The 23,449-nt window shown below is 32.3% G+C and overlaps 4 protein-coding genes across 6 annotated transcripts; 2 read left to right on the forward strand and 2 right to left on the reverse strand.

The window, feature by feature from the left end:
- The first annotated feature begins 881 nt into the window (after positions 1–881).
- LOC110278146 (exocyst complex component EXO84B-like) lies at positions 882–5,812 on the forward strand. Its single transcript, XM_052257765.1, has 5 exons — positions 882–1,040; positions 1,263–1,360; positions 2,863–3,904; positions 4,900–5,400; positions 5,708–5,812. The coding sequence occupies exons 1-5, from the start codon at positions 882–884 to the stop codon at positions 5,810–5,812; spliced, it is 1,905 nt and encodes a 634-aa protein (XP_052113725.1).
- A 976-nt stretch (positions 5,813–6,788) lies between these two features.
- Positions 6,789–7,983, forward strand: LOC107473846 (uncharacterized). Its single transcript, XM_016093437.3, has 2 exons — positions 6,789–6,910; positions 7,276–7,983. The coding sequence occupies exons 1-2, from the start codon at positions 6,792–6,794 to the stop codon at positions 7,637–7,639; spliced, it is 483 nt and encodes a 160-aa protein (XP_015948923.2). The 5' UTR covers positions 6,789–6,791; the 3' UTR covers positions 7,640–7,983.
- A 43-nt stretch (positions 7,984–8,026) lies between these two features.
- LOC107473847 (uncharacterized) lies at positions 8,027–8,955 on the reverse strand. The gene has a single exon (XM_016093438.3). It carries the CDS (start codon positions 8,838–8,840, stop codon positions 8,187–8,189), a length of 654 nt encoding a protein of 217 aa, XP_015948924.1. The 5' UTR covers positions 8,841–8,955; the 3' UTR covers positions 8,027–8,186.
- A 405-nt stretch (positions 8,956–9,360) lies between these two features.
- On the reverse strand, positions 9,361–14,542 carry LOC107473848 (uncharacterized). Of its 3 annotated transcripts, none has more exons than XM_052257630.1 (7): positions 14,102–14,542; positions 12,777–12,891; positions 12,495–12,569; positions 12,142–12,256; positions 11,975–12,057; positions 11,645–11,706; positions 9,361–9,464 (listed from the first exon to the last, which is right to left on the reverse strand). In XM_052257630.1, the coding sequence occupies exons 1-7, from the start codon at positions 14,314–14,316 to the stop codon at positions 9,389–9,391; spliced, it is 741 nt and encodes a 246-aa protein (XP_052113590.1). In that variant the 5' UTR covers positions 14,317–14,542; the 3' UTR covers positions 9,361–9,388. The 3 variants fall into 3 exon arrangements, with proteins under 3 accessions (XP_052113590.1, XP_015948927.1, XP_015948925.1); XM_016093441.3 differs by lacking the exon at positions 9,361–9,464 and adding an exon at positions 11,306–11,560 and having other exon boundaries at positions 14,102–14,540; XM_016093439.3 differs by lacking the exon at positions 9,361–9,464 and adding an exon at positions 11,306–11,560 and having other exon boundaries at positions 12,786–12,891; positions 14,102–14,538.
- Between the last annotated feature and the right edge of the window lie 8,907 nt (positions 14,543–23,449).

Consider the following 23,449-nt stretch of genomic DNA (forward strand, 5'->3'; position numbering starts at 1 on the left):
TTAGGCCAACATAGTATTTTTATACTATTAGGGTTTAGGGTCTAGAGATTAGAATTTAGAATTTAAGGTCACTATATTTGTTAGATATTATGTATGAGAATACGTTTGTTAGTTAGGTGTTGGCTCAAAAAATTATAAATTTTGTTAGTTATTTAGCATTGTTTTTATTTTTATATTCTAGTTTTGTTGTCATCTTTCTCCTTCACTTTCATTATCTTATTCAATTCCTCTGTCACCACGGCTTACAAAATCAAACTACCATCACCAAACACACCACTACACATCAATATTTTCATTCTCAACCTTCACCACCATATGAACCTGAATATCCCAAGTGACTTCACGGGGAGCATCGTCAAGATATCAAAGACGATCCTAGCCAGAAAAGCATCCAGCGGCGGTACAAACTGTTGGGACATAGATAACGTTTTCGCAAGTGTTGGTGCGAGGTTGATGATGTCGGCGGCACTTGTAAAGTAGTCGGCATCTCGATTGCCACTATTTGCCGCCATTATAGGAGAAACCAGAAATAATTAAGCTAAGGTTTTGAAAGAATGTGTATGAACTTAATTATATTATTTTGAGATGGATGGAGTATATAATTATCTTTTTCTCGTTTTTTTTTTGGTGTCCTCTATATAATATCTTTGAGATAATTGCTATTTGGTGGAGATACCAATGATACTACTCATAACTGAAGTACAAGTTTTGATTCTAATAACGACACCATCAACGACAAAATAAAGAATGAAAACCTCATAGTGTGAATCGGAAATACCAAAGCACCAATAAAAAGCACTGTATATATCTCATAGATTTCTTAGTTACTTGATTCCCTTTCATTTTCTCCATTTTCCGAAATATCTCATTTTGAGCTTTCAATGGAATCTTCATCAAAAACACAAAGAAGGTTCAGATTCAGAGACCACTCCCAACCTGAATCTCAGAACTCTGTGCCATCATCAGAGCCTAGCTCTGATGTTTCTGCACTCTCACTGCATGATTCTGATGAACCCGAAATTGAGTCCATGACTGGAAGGGTAGTTTTAATTTTCCAAACGCTTTTTGTAACCTTAATGTGCCAATTTTAGATTTTGTCGAGATCTTTATGATGTCGATAAAAGATGTAGTAACGCGGTCTGATCCATGTAGTTGAACTTAGTTGATAGAACAAAACTTAATTGCTGTTGTTATTCTTGATTCACTTTATTTTCTTTTTTTTTTCTTTTTTAAATAAGAAAATTTGATTTATTGATGATTAGGGAATCAAGCATCTGTGTGATGAACTTTTAGAGCTTAAGGAAGCAGCAAGTGAGGATTTGCAGAAAAACATCTTTGCTAATTATTCTTTCTTCCTTAGGTAATGTTTTGTTTTTATTTTCCACAATATTTGCTCCATCTTAAACAATTCTACAAAATCACAAAAATAATGTGGCATACTTGTTGAATCTTGTGCAAAGGAGTGATTCTTCTAACAAATAACAATAATTGTTAGTGTTAGGTTACATCAAATATATTGTGGAGAGAACTAACTTGATTGGTCTAGTCGTTAACTTATTAGGGTTTGTTTGAATGCTATTCTCGAAAAAGATTTTTTTTAATAATATTTTTTAAAAGATCTTTTATAAAAGTAAAAGTGATTTTATGTTTGGATGTTTTATATAAAAAGATCTTTTTATTTATCAATTATGTGTGAATAAAATAAAATAAAAGTACTTTTTTGTTTATTTATTATATGAAAAATATTTTTTTTAAGAAAAAAAGAACTATAAAAAAAGATGTAAATTGTAACTTCTCAAAAAAGATGTTTTTTTAATTTTTCTAGTGCTTTTATTTATACTATTAGAAATTTGCTAAACATACTAAAAAATAAAAAAAGATGAAAAATGATTTTTTTATCGATTTAATAGCGCCCAAACAAGCACTTAACCGCTTAAGCAAATATGGAGGGTTCAAATCCCGTCTTGTGCATGCAATAATCCATTGGTCAACCACAAACCTTTAAATGGAGTTCCGATCTGCGACGGATTAGTCTTTAACCCCGGGTTGGGGATTCCCTAGGAAACCAAATGGATTGTGGAGAATTCCTTCCAAATAAGCAACTTTTGTTGAAAGTATATACATTTAAGTGGAAAAATCCAAAATAAAAATTAGTTGCTACTTTTAGTGGTTACTAACTCATTATGTGTAATACATTGATTGATTTTCTCAAAGAAAGAAATGAAGAAGTATTGAAAAATCTTAACCTATTTGGAGGAGACAGTAATAGAATAGAAACAGTAACAATATTTAGCAAGTTTTATTGGGAAACAGAATTTGGTGAAAAACGAGTCGTCCATTCTGATGCTGAGCTCAATATATATACATGTACAATGGCTGAGTTGGCATAATAAGAAAACAGAAAGCTAACTAACTGGAAAACTAATTAATTAACTTGATACATTATCACCAACTAAATTAACAAGATGAATAACTAACTAATCACAATTATCTAATAAGTTTACAATCATGCTATGTATACACTAAAAATCAGTCATCAAATTAGTGACTTGTATAGAATACATATTGAAATACAAAATATACATTGAAAATGAGATAAAGAATACTTATATTTATACATAAATATATGGTGCCTGATTTAATGGCTCCTTTCTGACGTGCACATGCATTTTTTATAAGCTTTTATCTACCCAAACACTATACCTGGGGACAGAGACTTTTCGTCTTGCTTTTGTTTCGTGTCTGACTTACTGAGCATAATTGTTGATGTACCTTTTAGATACTGATATTGCAAAATTGAATTGCTTATTATTATTATTATTATTGAGGTTCTGTAATTTATATATGCTCTCATATGTGTAGAATTCTAGAGGAAGTGACAGGAGTGGAAAATGAACTTGTGCAACTAGAAAACCATTTTGTATCACATAAAAGACTAGTGAGGGATCTTATAGACCGTATATATCCAAATATACTGTCCTTAAGCTCAAACATTGAAGATCACATAGATAATGAAACTTCATTAATCCGTAGTGAATTTGAAGCTCATATTAACGATGTTTCGGATAAGCTTGATCTTCTCATGTCAGAAAACAAGGTAGATGAAGCCTTGGAGCTTCTAGAATCTGCTGATGCACATTACCAAGGAATCCAGTTCGAAGACTACTCGGATTCTGACATAAACTTATACAACTCTGTGATTTCTGAGAAGATGTCAATGCTGAAACAAAGATTGATACAGATAGCTGAGAATGATAGAACAGTTGGACCGGAGCTGCAAAAGGCGCTATCAGGGCTATGCAGGCTTGGAGAGACTCAACTCGCTATCGAATTGTTGCTAAAATATTACCATTCGAGGATTATGGATGGAACGAAAGATTTGCAATGGTCTAAATCTTCTTCGAACGAAGCATATATAAGAGAACTTGCAAGGTTTGTGTTTTCTATGATTTCACAAGCAGCTAAGAGCTTTGTGATGTTATGCGGAGAGAGTTCTCCTTATGCCTCAGAACTTATGATGTGGTCATGTGAGGAAACAAAGTCATATGTTGCTTGGTTCGACGAGTATGTTAAGAAGATCTCGGCGACTAATGGTAGCTTGTCATATGCCATAAAAGCTGTGAAGTTCGCGGTGTTGTATTGTTCCTTGTTGGAGGATCAAAGTTTGGTTTTGCAGCCTTACTTGGTGATGCTTCTATGTCCCTGCATTGAAGAGGTTCTGAATACACATGTAAATCATTTTAAGAAAGTTGTTGGTATCTTCTCAGTAAGTGATTCTTGGGGTTTGGAGAAATACCTTGTTTCTGGAGTGTTGGAGGGAGGATCCTTAAATCTTGATGTCGAGGAGCAACCGGAATATTGCGTGCTAACTACCAGCGGCCGGAAATTTCTCACACTTTTACAGGTATGTTCTGCTTCTGCTATTCCCTTTATCTGTCACCTTTATTGTTTCGGTCACTTTTGGTATATTCTTGAATCAATGTATCTGAATCAAACTAATGTAATAAAAATAGACAAAAAGAAACTAATGCATAGTGCATTATTGGTCAACTAACTTTGTGAACCAGTAAATTTAGAAATTTTGTCCTTGATAAAATATGTAAAAGTTGAGAAATACCTACTTTCTAACCAAAAAGAGTAACTGCCATGAGAAATTTTGAACCATGTTAATGCCACATTGGCAAGACATGTTTGATCAGATATGTATAACCAAAAGAGGAACTGCCATGGAATTCCGTAGCCAAAAAGTTATATCTTTGGTCTACATAAATGCCAACAGTTCTAAAACTGCACATATTATTTATCAATTACTTTTACCATATAAAGGCAATATTCCCCTGCCCTTATTACATTGATTCAACTGAAATTTTTCTTTGTACTAAAGAAAAGTAGTTTTGTGCCAATGAGTCATAATTCAAATAGCATAACCTCTCAATACTCACCTAAGAGGTCGCAGGTTCGAATCTCCCTGTCTTCCGTAAAAAAAAAAAAAAAGTAGTTTTGTTGGATCAGTTGCTTATTACGGCTAGGCCAAAAGCTATACAAAAATGTTTGCGAGACACTAGAAAAGTAGCACAAAACAGCTCAAAATGACCTTATTTTGCATTCCTCAATTACTGCTTACCTTATTTTGCTTTCCTTAGTTACCACTGGAATAATTGAATAATTTTAGATGTAATAAGTGTAATTATAGATGTTACATGCAAGAAATTATGAATGATAATTTAAATAAAGTAACTTTGGGTTATTGTCTCTCTAGCATTACTAAAAGCTATAATTGTTAGTAAGAGTGCAACTTTATTTTGTTATAGTTTCTCATAACATCATCCAAAATAAAACCATAAAGCTTGTTATTTATGCACATGAGACATGACATATCTGAGTGACTATGTTAGTTAGGCCATTGTGGAAGATATTTCTCCTTTAGTTGCTCTTCAAATGGGAAGTTCAATCATTGGTGCACTCAGCAACCTCATCACAGAGTATGTCACCATTCTTGAAAGAGCTCTAACCTATGAAAAAAGAGGAGGAGATCATCAAGTTAGTCCAAGAATCAAGTTAGCCGTGTCGGTTGCGCAGCAGGTTTCGATTTTGGCTAATATGTTGACGCTAACAAAGCTTCTCTTCGTCATGGTTAAGGGAATATATAGCAGCAATGATGGTGGCAAAGATTCTAATGAAATGGAAGAAAATTTAGATGTTGATCAGCATCAAGAACTTGAAGAGTTCATGCTGTTTCTTGAAGAGAGCTCACATAAGCTGAGAACTGTGTTTTGCCAGCAATTAATTGCGCGAGTATCGGCTACTTACCATAGCCATGAGATTTTCTCGGCTATTCAAAATGTTGATCATTTTGATGATAACAGAATCCAATATACCATGCCCTCTGGTATCTTTCAGGTATTATCTTTACACATAACATCCTAAGACTTCTCAAAGTGTGTGAAAAGAGTGATTCTATAATAAAAATATTGAATTGCATAGAGTTGAACATAGTGAGATAATGATGATTTCATTGAAGTTGTTTATTTGGAAATTTTCGAAGAAGCTAATCATAGGTTATTTTGCTTAGTGTATAAAATTTCTCATTCTCCTACTTAAAACAAGTTTGAAACTGAAAAATAGTACAAATGTATATATATATTTAATTTTTATTCAGCTTGCTAGTATGCTTATGCAAGATCCCTTATATTTTGGTCCTTGGCAGGTTCTATTTCTCGAACTGAGGAAAATAGAAAGACTTGATGAAGAGAATATGTTTGAAGTGAATTGGTTGATAGGCTTACTGAGGGCTAAAGAAGAAAAAGCATAAGTGTAATTTGCATGCTTTTCAGTTTCCAAAATAGCATATTATATAAGGGTAATTATATGGAAAACAGTAAATTTTAATAAAAGAGTGAAGATTATTCATTTTATAATAAAAAAAAATAAAGACATCATAAGTAATATACACTCTTCTCTAAAATATATAGTTACAATCTTCATTTTTTATCCAACTTTAGTCTTCATTGAAGAAATTTCTATGATATAATTTATCCTATTTCTCCTTAAAAGAGTGTATTTTCTCCAACCCATTTGAAATAACTATCTAGTTATAATTACATACATACCTAAATTTAAAAAAATATAAAAATATTATTTGTATACTAAAATTAGTCACCAATGTATTTTCGTATAAATATATGTGTTGTTCATTTCATTTTCTATCTGTATTTATATTTCAATATATATTTTATATTATTGGTTAATTTTAGTGACTGATTTTAAAATACACCTATTATTTTATTTTTATATTTACTTTTTTCTTTTCATTTATTCTCTCCCCCCCCCTCCAAATTCTTTTAATAAGGTTGCTAGTAGAAAAAAATTAATTAAAATTGTATAGGATTTTCCATGAACAACTATTTTGGATCAAATTGAATTTAAAAAATGTAACATTTTTTTTGAATGGGAAAACTATCTATTTAGACATAATAAACATAGATTTTTGTACAAACACATGGTTGGTTAAGGCAGCAAATACTCCTTTTTGTCAGTGGTTTCGAGTATAGAGTTGTCTTTAACAAGAGAATATTTATGTTTTCGCAAATAAAAAATAGGTCTCTCTAATCATCTGATATTAGCCTAAGTGATCTAGCAAGTAGCAACAAATCTTTTGATAAGTTTATGTTTAAATAGTAAGAGGCTATGAACTAAAGCCATGGCAATTGGGAAGACAACTAATATCAATATTTGTTTCCTCTAATTTTAAGTGGTTCTCATCCATTTCATTGTTCCATGTACAGTTTGTTATGGATGTTCAGTTCCTGGTGGAGATTGGAATGCATGGAGGATACTTCTCCAATGATCCTTTGCTTCTTCTCACTCTCATGAAGTCAACCTTTAATTCTGCAGGACTTGACCCTTTCAAGTAATGCTTTCTTAGTTACAGAGATTGAAAGTTCATAGTTTTGCAAATTTAAACTTAAAAATCTCAGGCCACATGTTTCTTAAACTGAAAAAATAATGGAAATATAGCTTCATGTAAAAATGGACCAACAATTTTCAAATGCACTAATTTGATTTCATCCTTTATTATATTTAAGTTTTCAAGTCCTTCTCAATTCTATTTCATGCAATTGTGATTACATTTGTACTACTCCTTCATTTAATTTCTTGTGTAAAAGATAAGCATGCAATAATCAAAAGAGGTTATATCATGATCTTTAAGGCAAACTAGACTTCACACCACCTTGACCTTGAGCAACAAATTTGTTTCATTATGTTATTTTCCAGAGATGCAGATAATGATGGATGGGCCATTGATGCAGCCACTAAAACAATTCAAAAGCTTCTAGAGATTGAGAAAACAACAACTATGCAACCAAAAGAGAGTGTAGTTAACAATGAAGAAGAAGGAGAATTACATGAGAGCCAATCCAACCAATCAGCATATCTCTCTGAAGAAGGTGATTTGAGTTCCTCAGAGAATAATAATAACAACAATATTGATGCTTTGGATTTTGATGAGGAAGATGAGTTAGAAGTTGCTATTGATACAAACACATTGACGGAACATAGTGTTAGTACCATGCAATCAGCTCCAACAATTGCCATTGATGAGAAAGGACAAAATTCTGACGAAATTAAATCAAAATGAAACGAGTGACCCACCCACCTTGTTATAAATTTCATATGTTTACAATTACATGATTTATTGATTTTTGGAAAATTATGTTGTGGCTAAATGAGTAAATGTACCACATTTTTTATCATTCAGAATCTATGTGAGGAAAATTATACTCTCTGAATTTTTCTTCTCCAATTTATAGATAAGCTTTAATTTGTCGCCAAGTAATAGGTGAATTGCTCATATATTCTTTACAATTTATTATATTCATATATTTGTTTACAATTTCCTCTCTGCCTCTCCTAAATAAGAAACTTGAACAACACCATATTGCTTTGTTTTATCTTACAAAAGCTAATTTTCTTCTTTGATCATATAAGATCAAAGTCCAAATATAAATCAGAACATACAACAACAGATCAAAAGGTAAATTTATTCCATCAACTTAACTTGATACTTTTCAAAATACACCAAAAAATAAAATGCAGAACCAGTAAATTCTGCACACATTCCCCAATCGAAAACACTGTTAGCAATCTCAGTTCAAAACAAACCACGGTTGTTCTTCCGAGCTTAATTAACCGCACAAGATAACTTTGGTAACTGCAAGAACCAAACAAGCCATAGAAAACAAGAAAAAGGAGACGAAATCTCTGGAAGACCATTTCCGAATCTCTTGATGTTTCCCTTCAACAACCCTCAAACTCTTTGCTCTTCTGAGAGCATCAACTTCTTTCAACAGATCGAATTCCAGACCCTTCTTCTTCAGCTCTTCCACGCACTTCCCCAAAAGAATCTTGTCTTCTTTCTCTCTCTGAAGCGCCTTCTCCATGTGACTCTCCACGTCGCTCTTGTACCTCACGGCCCAAATCAGGCCCAACGAGAACACGAAGGAGCACAGCGAAGGGATCCACCAGCGCTGGCACGCGGACGAAGAAGATTCGGATTCTGAGAAAGACACAGAGGAAGAGGATGTGAAGAGGAGCATGAGGGTCAGGGAGTGGAAGAGGAAGAAGAAGATGTGGAGCATTGTGATTTCTTTGCGAACCGAGTCAATTTGGGTTTCTTTCAGTGCGATTCGGCCATGGATGAGTTCTTCTTCTTTCAGCCATTGCTTTAGTAGGAGTTTGTGCGTTGGTGTCTCTGCGATTTGGTGTAGTGGGTGCATTTGCTTCCACTCCATTATCGACGCGTTTCTTCTTACTGTGTAGTTCTGTTCTGTATCAGCCATTGAAGAGAGAGGAAGAGAGGGATTCTGAATTTGACAGTGTAACAGTGTGAGGGAAAAGAAAGTTTTGTGAAGTTATAGGAGGAAGAGGGTGCTAGGGGTTTTTTGAATATAATTTAGAAGTAACGGTCGAATTTCGTGGTGAGTTTCCCGAAATACCCTTTCTCTTCATGATTATGAATTTCTGATCTAGAAGACTAAAACAAAGCAGGAGCGTCGGAGAAAAGATGTTAATAACGGCTAAGTTGGAATCTACTATGTGAAGATCCAGCTTTCTATTGTTTATTGTAAAAGGTAAAGCAATAGATTTATGAACCATGCTAGGTAACTAGGAAATATTATTATTTTTTATTAATATTTAATTAATAATAATTTATATTTATATTTATAAATGTTTTAAATATAAAAAATATATAATTTATATTTATATTTATTAAAATTTTATATACATCAATTAATATAATTTGTATTTATTCTTGTATAGATACCTGGAGGGAGAGCTCAATTTCTGGCGATGCCGAGCTATTACCTTCGGTGCCGACCTTCAAGCCTTAGGATAAACCGAGCTTTTCTCCAAGAGGGTGTCCAATCGCGTAGAGTTTTGAGCAAGAAACAGGGGGAGTGTACCTGCAAAGGCACTCCGAAGCTTACGTTAGTATTGAGAATTCAATGTCCCTTTTAGGATAGGAGATCATACCTTTTTATAGGTGATAATGTACAAATCGGTTATGTTCCTGCTTTATTGTCTATATTAAAAAGCAATAATAAGGGTTTGGATGTTTTACTTTTGTGAAGCAGCCCATTAGGCTGATTTGTAACGTCACTTTTTAATAAATGACATTGATTGTTGATTAGTAACTGTAGGCTGATTTGTAACGTCACTTTTTAATAAATGACATTGATTGTTGATTAGTAACTGTAATGCCGATTAATGATGTAAATTGCCAAACTATAACGCCAATTTCTTGGGTAATAATGTGAATAATGCCGAGTTATGGACGATAAAGCCAATTTATGATATTTGAATTTAACCATTAATGTTACCTTCTCCTATCAGCTTAAGTTTTTGGGATGAGTGGTTTCATGACATGGTATCAGAGCTCTATGTCCGAAAGGTCAAGAGTTCGATCCTTGGAGAACCCCAAAAAATGAAAAAGAATAGAAAATTAAGCAAACCCAAAAGAGAGGCTCTTGCTTGAGGGGGAATGTTAGAGATATAACCATTAATGTTACCTTCTTCTATCAGCTTAAGCTTTTGGGATGAGTGGTTTCATGACCAGTATTCATATTTTTTTTAGAACTTATACTTATAAATTAATAAAATTAATTTGTTAAAGACAATTTTAATATTTGTGCTAGATAAATAATAACTAAAATCATTAAAAATTGTTGATCTCAAAAGTTTTTTTAAATTTATTATATTCTTTTATAATTAAGAATTTACCTAACACATGATAAACTTATTATTAATAAAAAATTTTAAATATTTTTATTTAATAAATATAAAATAAATACATAAAAAATTTAAATTTTTTATATTTTTAATAAAAAACTTTTATTTTATAATTTTAATGTGTGAATACATAATAGATAAATTCTATAATTAATTAGCAAATTTACCCAACCTACCACCCCCCTTCTTTTTCTTTTGTGATTAGTGTTGCTAGACTCTGTACACAATAAATTTAATATCTTTGGACTTGTCGTGTATATATATATATATATAATTTAAATAAAAAAATAAATTATAACATATATAAGAAAAAAAAAGAAAAGTATGGAGAGCCAATGTGTACAATGGAGGTTTAGGGAGTATGAGAGATATAACCATTAGTGTTATCTTTTTCTATCAACGTAAGTCTCTAGAATGAGTAGTATCATGATATGGTATTAGAGTTCTCCCTAGTACGCAGATGGTTATTCTGAATATTATAGGTGATGTTTATTTTGTAACTCATATAGCCCATTACCTATTGTACACATCGGACAAATAAGCATTGTCTTCCTAGTGGGACTCAAAGAAAAATTATCAATTATATATATTGTCTATCTATCAATTATAATTTAAATCATCCATTATAATTATATATAAAAATTATATGTGTATGTAATTAAAATTATAAATTATTACTATAAATTAAAAGTATACATTCATATTATATTATTAATATAAATAATTATAATAAGCAATATATAAGTGAATCAGCTCCCCGACAATAAGCTGAATTTACCTAAGTTAAAACTCTACTCATTTAATATACTAGCTCAAATTCCGACTAAAGTTAAGGTCACAAACTCATGAGCTCATTTATTGAGCTATTAAGGAATCTAAGTTCGAGTTGACTCACCAATCGGTTTAATTCACTTTCTGTCTTACTGACAATGTCTAACCAAGAATTAGACCAAATTTCTGTCATCCCTAAATTAGCAGAACTAGTTTGATAAATGAGCAAAGTTCAATACTCCATGGAGACAGTTGTATTTTAATCTTTTAAGTTTTAATGATTTAACTCTGCTAAAGTGCATGGCAACTCATCATAAGATAACTATCCCCATACACCTTATTCTCGAAATTACAGTAACACTATAACAAAATGAAATCCGTTTCTTGAAACATAGGGGTATATGGCGGTTTGGGGTTGGATAACTTTTCCATCTCATCTAACGCAAGCAACTTAGGAAGGGGTGGCATTAGGCTCATTGGGTCTGGTGTTTCATTCAAACTGCAACGAAAAATAAAAGCAGAACAGAAAAGTTTATGAGTAACATTGGTCTTAAGCATAGTCAAAATGCTGTTTATAACTTACTCTTTCATAATTTTATTGAAGTTCTCTCTCACTTGGTGAAAAATCTCAATATTCTTCCCATGCTGTAAACAAATTTGAAAAGAATAGAAAACATTATATGTTAATTTTGCAGCCAACAAGAATGGAAATGGTGAACTAATCAACTAGAAAATTAAGTCTCATAAATAAAACTATATTACAACTCTCAGCAGTTTTCACAGGGGAATATATTAGAGTATACATAAACATTGATATAAACATTAAATAGAAAAAATGCTTTAATAACCCTTTTTATCCATAGGATTCAGACACCTTAGGTTGTTCAACAAGTTACAAACACCCTTGACTCACCATACGAGAAGCAAGATTTTTTGAGAGTTGGTTGAAGGCCTGTGCATTTTGCTCCATGAGTGTACCTATTAGACCTCCAATTGCTGCAAAAAACAGCAAAGTTCAGAGGAGGTTCTTTATGCTTGAACATTAAAGCAAGGAAAATGAAAAATGATATGGAAACTGACCTTTGTAAGAAGTACAATCAGTACTTTTCATCGTAGCCATTCGTGGCACTGATGAGGCAACATCGGATCGAGCAACAAGGCGAGAAGAAGGCACTGCACGGCCTGAAACTTTCTCCTGCAAAAGAAACAAAAAAAAGAGGGAAACTTGAGTTTCCACTGCTACAAAATAAAATTATGAGAGTAAGATAATTAAGATAAACAACAATGCATGATGCTTGATCTATTTCAAAAAGTAAGATAATTATATAAATATTAACAGTGTCTCCACTAAAAACAAAAACTAAAAAGAGCTAGAGCTATATAACCAAACAAAAAGAAGGTAAAATGAAAAAGAGGATCCAGTGATGCAATACCTTTCTATTTCTACTTTTCTTGGTTAACTTAAGATCATCCTTCCTCTTCTTGCTATTTTGAATGTTTTCTTCTTTCTGTAAAATATAAACTAAGCATGTCACTATAGAACTGGCTCTTAAAAAAAAGCATTTATCTTCAATTAAATCAAAACCAGCAAAAAGTAATTCTAAAGCAATCTCATGAAATTCTCATGCCTTCTATAACAATCTTTGATAAAAAAAAAGGATCATCATCATCAAAATTGTCAATTACATAAACCATTGACAGAAAAAAAATATTACATAGCTTACTTCCTTCATCCACCGAACTCGAAGCGCCACATCCCTAACTGTCTTATCTTGCAGCTGTTGTGCTATGGTCGCATAGACTGTTACGTTAGAACCAACACCAGCATACCTACAACAAAATAAATGAATTTGACATAAGCTCAAAATGCAATTCAAACTTGGAGGCTACAAAAGATGATAATTAAGATGTTAACAGGCATTATATTAAGCAATTTAGTCAAACGTATCGAACCACTTAACAAATATTAACTATCATGGTCACATGAAACAATAATATTCATCTTAAGCAACCAAAATAAGTGTATAATGGATTTTAAATTTGGCCCAATACAAAAAATTAACAATCCCAACCCTAATTTACCAATGGAATTTATCCAATATCCTCTTCTCCCAATCTCTGCTACCCCATCCTCATCAATCATCCCACCCCTCTAGCATTAGAAGCTCCTTCACCATCAAACAACCATCCACGTAGTTATTAAAATAATCATCCGATTACCTAGTGAAATGACCATTCATGATTTGTACTTAAATTAATCAAACAAAAAATTAAGAAATAAAATAAGTATCTAAGTTCGTCCGTTGATGTATATACTTTGAAGACGTAAGTGGAGCGAAATCCAAGAAAATAAAGTTGGCCGAAAATCTCCACAACACCATGAAACAAAGCACTCACCTTCTTGAATCCGATACACCAGCCTTCCCGCCACATATCTTTGCCTCACTCCACCATGAAACTGTTTTTAGATTCAAGACATCTGGGAAGTACACTGCACTTGGCCACAATTGACCCAAGAAGGGATCCCCATCGTGCTTGATGAAAACATCATTGGCCATTCCTCTTTGGTATACGCCATAGGGCAATTCCGGAATCAACGATCACAACGTACTTCATTCCAATGACATCCACCGAACTCGAAGCGCCACATCCCTAACTGTCTTATCTTGCAGCTGTTGTGCTATGGTCGCATAGACTGTTACGTTAGAACCAACACCAGCGTACCTACAACAAAATAAATGAATTTGACATAAGCTCAAAATCCAATTCAAACTTGGAGGCTACAAAAGATGATAATTAAGATGTTAACACGCATTATATTAAGCAATTTAGTCAAACATATCGAATCGTCATCACATGAAACAACAATATTCATCTTAAGCAACCAAAATAAGTTTAAACACAACTTCATACCCAACGCTTGAATCCCAAATTGCATATAAATTAGGAAAATCACTCTAAACATAGATACGTATATTAATTATCATACCAAAACAAAAAACCATAGATATGATCAATAAAGGGTAACATAATCACTCACCTAGCAAGTCCATCTTCAAGAATAGCTTGTTCTTCAAGGTTCCATTCAACTGCTACACCAGGAATGTGCCTCGGAGTCTGCTCTATGGCCGAAGCAGAAGCGGTCGGAGCCATGGAATTCCCGCCATAGCTGCATGAGGAAGATGGTGATGGAACAACATGGTTCCAAGCACTGAAGTGCGAGAAGGAGGAGGAAGGAGGAGGATAGGTAGCCATTGAAACGAAACGCACCCTTTTCTTAGAAGATTCCAAGAATGAATCTTTAGAGGCCAACCTTGTGAATGGAATCAAAGGGTATAGGAATCCACAGTTGGTTCCCGCCAATTGTCGCCAAAAGCAGTGAAACAGAGAAACATGAAAGAAAAGAAAGAAAGGAAATTGAAGCGAATATCGAAGGCGGAGAAGTGGTTGAGAGAAGAGAGGGATTGGGATTGGGATTGGAGACAAAGTGAATCAGAATCAGAATCTGAGAGCTTGGTAATGGTGGGAGAAGCAGAAAGCTAAGATTTGTTATAACACACAATTTGAAATTTAGTCAAATATTCTAAATTTTTTTCCTTTTCAAAAAGTTAATATATTCCTTTTGAAATTAATAATTTTATTCTATTATTCTATTGTTATGCTCTCTTTAATATTTATCCTATTATTAGTGTTTTATCTACGTGCAAAAGGTAGAGGAAATCTAGATAGAATAAATTAAATGCATAAATTATAAAATCATAATAAGATTTAAATAGTAAAATTATTTAATCTAATAAAAAATTTAAAATTTATTGATTTATTATATTAAAAAGAGCTACATAATTAATAAATATTATTATTTTTTATTAATAATTAGTCAATAATAATTTATATCTATATTTATAGATATTTTATACACAAAAACATATAATTTACACTTATATTTACCAAAAATTTTATACACATATTTGCACTTAAATTTTTTAAATTTTACACATATAAATTAATAAAATTTATTTATTAAAAAAATTTGATATTTATATTGATCAAATAATAATTAAAAATATTAAAAATTACTAACCGTCAAAACTTTTTCTTTTAAAAATATAATACCCATAATTTATTAACTCCAAAAATTATTAACTCATATAAATGGTACTGTCATATTTTTTATCTCTCAAATTTACTAACACATAAAAAAACAATTTTTTTTTTTACTTCATGACCATTTTTATTATATGAAACACACATTACAATTTACAAGCATATAACTACCACCTATTTATAGATATCATAGGCGGTTATTTACAATACAACTTGGAGCTAAAACACTTTTTAAAACCTTGTAAATAATAAACTATTCCTAAGTATTGGCAATAAGAAGTTTGTGGATGTTCCTCTTCCATGATTTCTTTTACCTTCTTTGACTTTTCAAACTTTTCAGCACATATATCAACCAATTAAAATTGAACTACTAACCAAGTTACTCTTGTCTCATGTGTTCTAGTTATTTTTTGATCTTTGTATCTATACACCTCTGACTACTTGCTTACTTAGTAATCAATTCATGATAATTCTAATGTGGCTATGTAATACAAGTTGATTTATTTTTTTTAAATTAATATTATCTCCCTTAAATCAGACTTATATAATTAATTATTCTAAACATCTTTTTTAATTTGTAAAATAATTTGATCTTTAACGATTTTGTAAATAAATCTCCAACTTATTCTTCGATAGGACAGTATTTAATCACAACTTCTTTCTCATTTATCAACTCTCTAATTTTATAAAACCGAATGTCAATATGCTTCGATCTTTCATGGAATAGTGAATTTTCGCAAAATATAATAACTAACTTGTTATCACAAAATATCGTTGTTGGAGTACTTTATTTCTCGTTTAATTCCTCAAGAATTCTTCTTAGCCAAACTATTTGCGTTGCACAACTTGCTGCTGCTATGTATTTTGTTTCTGCTATAGAGAGTGTTACTACTGGTTGTTTTTTTTTTGTGACCATGAAATTACACCAGAATCAAGATGAAATGCAAATTAGAACGTACCTTTTCTTGTTTTAATTTCTCCAATCCAATCACTATCAGTGTAGTCGACAAAATTTACTTCATTAGTATTTTCATAAAAAATACCATCATTTAAAGTACATTTGATATATCGAAGAATTCTTTTTATCGCTTACAAATGGTGGGTACAAGGCTCCTCCATAAATCTACTAAGAAAACCAACTCCAAACACAATATCTGGTCTAGCCGCAGTCAAGTACCTTAGACATTCAATCAAACTTTTGTAATAAGTAGGATTTACTTTCTTTATTTATCTTCTCTTAATAACTTAAACTTTTCTTCGACTGGAGTAGGAACTAGTTTTGATTGCTTCATCTGAAAGTAAGAAATCAAACTCATATCTGTCATTTCAAAGTATTTTAGTATAGGCTCCCTGAATTCTACAATTATCAAATTGTTGCCAGTAAAAATTAAATCATCAACATAAAGGCACACGATCAAGATATCTTCATATTCGATAAACTTGATGTAAAGAGTATGTTCAAATGGAAATCTTCTGAAATCATTCTCAGCGAAATAAGAATCAATCTTCTTGTATCACGCTTTTGGCGCTTAATTTAATCCGTACAAAGTTTTCTTCAACCTGTAAACTTTATCTTCTTCTCTTGGAACTTCATATCCTGCACTTGCAGGTTACTTAATATACACTTCTTCTTATAAAGTTTCATTTATAAATGTAGACTTTACATCCATTTGATGTATATTCTACTTATTTTGGACCGAGAGTGAAATAATTATACGAATAGTGTTTAATCTAACAACAGGAGCAAATACTTTAAAGTAATCGATACCTGACTTTTGTTTGTATTTCTTAGTAACTAATCTTGTCTTGAAATGATCAACTTCACCATTGAATTTGTACTTAGTTTTGTAAACCCACTTTACTCCAATCGACTTCTTATTTGTTGGTAAATCTGCCATCTCCCCATGTGTCATTCTTTTTAATGGCAAGAATATCCTCATCTATTGCTTTCTTCTAATTGTTGTCTCTAAGGCTTCTTCAAATTCAATGGCTCACAATATGAAAATAGAGCAAAATTTATGGTTTTTTCATCGGACGGATCATTGTCATTGCCAACTTTATAATACGCTAATCTAGTAGGTAATCTCTACTCTCTTTGAGGTCTTCTAGATAATTTTAGCTGTTTAGTTGTGTTAGGTTGAGTTTTTCTACTTCATCACACGTATTTGGAATTATAATCAGTTATTTTTCTGTCTTTGTTCTCCAGTCCCACATGTCTTTCTCATCAAATGTCACGTCTCTGTTGATGATCACCTTTTTTGTTTCTGGATTATATAACTTGTATGCTTTTGAGTCTGTGCTATAATTGATAAAGATAAACTTCTCACCTTTGTCATCTAACTTTTTTCTTAATTGATCTAGAACATGAGTAATACACCCAAATACTCTAAATTAATGAATGGAAGGCTGCTTTTCACTCCAAACTTCTTCTGGAGTCTTATCATGAACACTCTTTGTTGGACACCTGTTCGAAATATGAACTGTTGTTGTGGCTGCTTCTGCCCAACACTCTTTAGGCATTTATTGACTTGAGCATGCATCTGATCATATCCATGATGGTTCTGTACTTTCTTTTAGCAACTCCATTAAGGAGTATATATGATTATTAGTTGGTGTTGAATTCCATATTACTTAAAGTAATTTGAACATCCAAGATATTTTGTCTCTCTGTCTATTCTAAAAATTTTAATTTTACAGCCACTTTATTTTTCGACAAGTGCCTTGAATGTCTTGAAGATATTACATGCTTTTGATTTCTACTTGAAAAAGTATACCTATGTATATCTACTAAAATTATCAATAAAAGTGATAAAGTACCTACTATCACCATTGTTTGGAACTGTAACCGAACAAAGATCTGAATGCACAATTTTAAGTTATCTTCTAACTCTCCATGATTTTCCTGTAGGGAATGAATCTCTATGCTTCTTTCCTAATTAACAAAGCTCACAAACACAATTAGGAATATGAATTCATGGTAGACCAGAAACAAGTCCTTTTCTTAACAGGTAGTTCAAGCCAGAAAAATAAAAATGTTCAAACCTCATATGATACAGCCAGTTATCATCAAGTATCACAGAACTCATGCAAGAGGGATTAACATGTTAAATTTTTAATAAAAACATTCTTTTTGAAGTCATATTTGCTTTATCTATGAACCTTCCGTTATTATCAAACACAATACAATATCCACGATATGTTATCATCTTAGTAAATGGTAATCAAGTTCAAGAACATAAAAAATATCCGAAATATAACTTAGAGAACCTTCCTTCAATCTAATTGGCATTTGCTCTTTTCCTTCAATAGTAATCTTTGTACTATTACCAAACTTCAATAATAGTTTAACTAAATCATCTAGTGAAGAAAATAATTCTTTTCTACTAAACATTTGATTACTGCAAGCATTATCCAAGTACCATATATTTTTATTTATAGCACATGAATTACTTCTAAAAAATAAAGTTTGAGTACCGAATTATCATCAGTATTTTGATGTATTTTGATGCTGATATTTTGCAATGTGTGCTTGATTATTATTCATCATTTTGAATATACAATCTGCTGTTTTGTGTCCATGTTTTCACAATAAAAGCAGTTGAAATTAGTTCATTCTTGATAAAAATTATCTCGACCTCTTTCTTAATTGGCATGTCTGAAATTTATTCCACATTTTCCTTAATTAGGCAGTGTAAAATTATTATAACTTCCATGGTTATAATTTTCGTGACCTCTTCCTCTAAAACTTTCTCTGCTTCTACTTTGAAAATTAAAACATTAACCTCGTCCTTCTTATGTACGACTTGATTATGCAATATTGTTTAAATTCACCCGACTTTTCAGGACTTCTTCGATTAATTTTTCTGACTTCTCCAATATTCTGCTGATGTGGCATTCCATGGTTTTTTGCAACTCTACAATTGTCATGGTATCCATATCGTGGGACTCTAGTATTGTAGTCACCACATGATCATACTTCATCGGCATGGTGCGAAGAGTTTTTTCCACCACTTTACTATCGGACATGTCTTTTTCATAGACTCCCATCTTATTGACAAGATCTGTAATACGAGTAAAATATTGCTCCACAGTTTCTGAATTAGACATCTCATACCTTTCATATTCTCTTCGTAAAGACTAGCTTTGCTTTCTGGGCTTTATCTACATCTTTGTATGACAGATCTAACATGTTCTATGCATTTTTTTGTACTTTTGGCATTTGCTATTTTGTCAAACACAGTATAATCTACACCTTGGTGAATTTGAGACGGACGGACCCAGTAACAACAATGAGGGGGCATTTGCCCCCATAGTGTTTTTAATTTTTTTAAAAAATTGTTATATATAATGTGCCCCCATTTCAAATTTTAAATGACCCCATTACAAATAAATTAAATTCAATTGGCCAAAATTTTAAATTTATTTTTTTATTTTTATATCATTTTGACTATTATTTAACCTATTTAAATTTAGTTTTTGTGCCGTCACTCCTTTATTCTCTTAAACCTTTTTATTATTTTTTTTATATTTTTAACCTTCTTTTCCTATTCTTTGTCTAGTGGTCATCTTCTCTTCATCAAAAGGTAAATTTCAAAATCTCTTTGTTTTTTTATATAGCTCTCCATAACTCTATGTATCTTCCAATTTTATTGTTTCTCTTTTTGATATTATCAATTGCAAATTTTAATTCAAATAATTATAATTTAGGTATTAATATAATATTTTATTCTCTTCATGACTTTATTCTCTTCCCATTTTGGTCCTCAAAAAATTTTGGACCAGACACTTTAGTCCCCAACTAAAATTAATTACTCGATTGGTCCATAACAATTAATTCTGTCAGTCACTTAGGTCCTTGGTTTCGTCAACTTTAACAGAAGACAAAATGGTCCCTGACAACTCTAACAAGGATAAAATGATCCCTTACTCCTTAATTCGAAAACGACGCTGTTCTTCCCCAATTTTTATCATATCTCGCGTAACCCTAATATTCATACTCTCCTTCTTTACCTTCACAGTCTTCTTTTCCATCTTTTCCTTCCTCATCTTTAACTCCAAGATTAAGCCATTGTGTAATTGCCACACATGTCGCACCTACCTCAACATGTCCTGGACCACACAGTTCCTAAATCTCTATGACTGGTACATCCACCTTCTCTGCACTTCACCCACCAGAAGCATACTCTTCCACGTCCTCGATAACATCACCTCCAACCCCGACAACGTCCACAACATCCTCAAGACCAAGTTCCACAACTATCCCAAGGGCACGCCTTTCTCCACTCTCTGGCAAGCAATATAGATTGTTGGACATTAGGACATCATGAGAAGATTATCCTTCGACATCATATGCAAATTCTCATTTGAAATATTGACATTGAGTACTTCATTCCTTCTTTTTTGGAGTCTAAGTTGGCAGAGAGTTTCGACCTCACATCCAAGCTATCAGTACAATCAGCAATGTCGTCGTTGCCGCTCATATGAAAATTGAAGCGATTACTGAATATTGGTTTGGAGAAGAAACGATCAAAGTGGTGGACAATGTGGTCATGGAGATGATAGGACAGAAGAGGAGGGAGATGGCAACGACAACAATGGGTCTTAACAAATCAGACTTGTTGTCTAGATTCATGGGATCCATCGAAGACGATAAGTAGTTGAGAGACATAGTCATTAGTTTTTTTAGTATGAATTGGTTGAGAACAAGTTGAGAATTTTTTTTTCTTGTGAACATTAAAGTTGTAGAGTGTGCATTGTGTAACTTGAAATTACAGTGTTGGACTATTAGTGTTATGCGAGATATGATGAAAATTGGAAGAGAATAGTATCGTTTTCGAACAGAGGAGATCAGGAACTATTTTGTCCCATGTTAGCGTTGTCAGGGACTATTTTGTCCTCCGCTAGAGTTGACGGAGTAAAGGACCTAAGTGATTGACGGAGTTAATTAGGGACCAATCAAATAATTAATTTTAGTTGGGGACTAAAATGTCTGGTCTGAAATTCTTTGAGGACCAAAATGGGTATATACTCTATTTTATTTTATTCTCGATTTATTCATCCTTATTACTTGTTTCTTTTATCTTTTGTTCTATTATATGTACCTATGTTGTATATAAAATTTTAATTATTTAAAAAAAATTATAAATCTGTTATTTTATATAAATACTTTTTATATACAGATTTAATTTTTTTCGTATTTATATATAATTCTAGTTTCAAATTATAAACACTAGTATATCATTAGGCGCAAATGTGCCAATTAATTCCGTCTTTTATTATTAAATATGTATAAAAAAATTAGTTAGAATAACAGATTATCTATAATTTAACTAAAATGTTTTAAGTTCAAGTTTTAGAAATAAAAAATATTTGTTTATAAATTATATATAATGATAGTATTTTAAGAATAAAAGTGTTCACTTACTCTTTTTAGTTTTTATATCTTTATATAATTAATAATGTTCAACAAAATTTATTGCAAACTAAAATTTTCTGAGTTCGTCACTGACGCCAATTGATCTCTCTTTTATTGACAGCTTTTGTTCCTTCTTACAAACTGATTTAATAAAATTTCACAGGCCTTAAGCTTTTAACTGGATAGATATTAAAGTTTTTTAATAATTATAATAGAATTTTTCATCTAATTTAGAATTAGACCATACAATATTAAAATATTTATCATATTAATTTTATGATCAAATAATTATATAAAAAATTTTTTATACCTCACAAACTCTCAAATATCAGACATTAAATTAACCAACTCTAATACTAAATATAAATATAATACTCACAATTTATTAATCCCAAAATCTCTAACTCGCATAAATAATACTACTGTATCTTTCATCTCTCAACTTACTAACACTCATGAAAAAGAACAATAGAGTTTTTAATTCGTGACCTTTCTCGTTATATGGATCACACATTACAAGCATAAAACTGCCACCTGGCTTATTTATAAATGTCGTAGGCGGTGATTTGCACTACAACTTACAGTTAAAACACTTTCTAAAACCTTGTAGATAATAAACTATTCCTAAGTATTGGCCGTAAGAAACTTGTGGATGTACCTTTTGCATGAATTTTTTTACCTTATTTGACTTTTCAAACTTTTCGACACATATATTAACCAATCAAAATTAAACTATTAACCAAGTTGTTCTTGTCTCATGTGTTCTAGTTATTTCTGGATCTTTGTACCCATACATCTCTAACTACTTGCTTAATTAGTCATCATTCATGATAAGACTAATGTAGCAGTGTAATACAAGTTCATTTTTTTTGTAATTCACTAGGGAGACAATGAGATATCTCTATAATATATACAATGAGCTATTTATTTAGTCCAACATAAATTAAACATGAAAACCAACCCACATTTTTAACCTAATTTTAAAATTTCACCTAATCCCTAATTTAATTTTCTCTTTATCCTTGTGTTGTTTTCCGACGACAGTCCTTTTACATCCAACCCTCCCGATCTCTGACCATCCCACTGCCACATCTCTATAAGGCCCGACTAGAACTCTGCGATGGGTTCTTCGACAGCGCCGACCAGCCACCGGCAACGCACCCTCCCTCAGCCCCTATTCCGGGAACCCACAGTGCACCCTCCCTTAGAGCCGTACCGGGAACCAGCCACGCACCTTCCGATAGCGCCGTTTCGGAACCCATCCACGCACCTTCCAACAGCGCCGAGAAGAACAACGCGGCTCTACCTCCATCTGCGCCGGTCTGGAACACCGCGGCCAACCGTTCATCAGTGTCGTACCAGACCTCCGGGGCTTACACTCCAGTAGCGCCGTACTAGACCCCACGGCTCACCCTTCGGCGCGCTTGATGAGCGGATAATTTATACGTTTTTTGGCATTGTTTTTAGGTAGTTTTAGTGTATTTTATACGCTTTTTGGGGGTAATTTCATGTAGATTTTAGTATGTTTTAGTTAGTTTTTAGTATATTTTTATTAGTTTTTAAGCAAAAATCATATTTCTGGAATTTACTATGAGTTTGTGTGTTTTTCTGTGATTTCAGGTATTTTCAAGCTGAAATTGAGGGACCTGAGCAAAACTCTGATAGGAGGCTGACAAAGGATTGCTGATGCTGTTGGAATCTGACCTCCCTGCACTCAAAATGGATTTTCTGGAGCTACAGAACTTCAAATGGCGCGGTCTCAACGGCTTTGGAAAGTAGACATCCAGAGCTTTCCAGCAATATATAATAGTCCATACTTTATTCGTAATTAGATGACGTAAACTGGCGCTCAATGCCAGTTCCATGTTA

The sequence above is a fragment of the Arachis duranensis genome, chromosome 2, assembly GCF_000817695.3.
Source record: "Arachis duranensis cultivar V14167 chromosome 2, aradu.V14167.gnm2.J7QH, whole genome shotgun sequence".
Lineage (NCBI taxonomy): Eukaryota > Viridiplantae > Streptophyta > Magnoliopsida > Fabales > Fabaceae > Arachis > Arachis duranensis.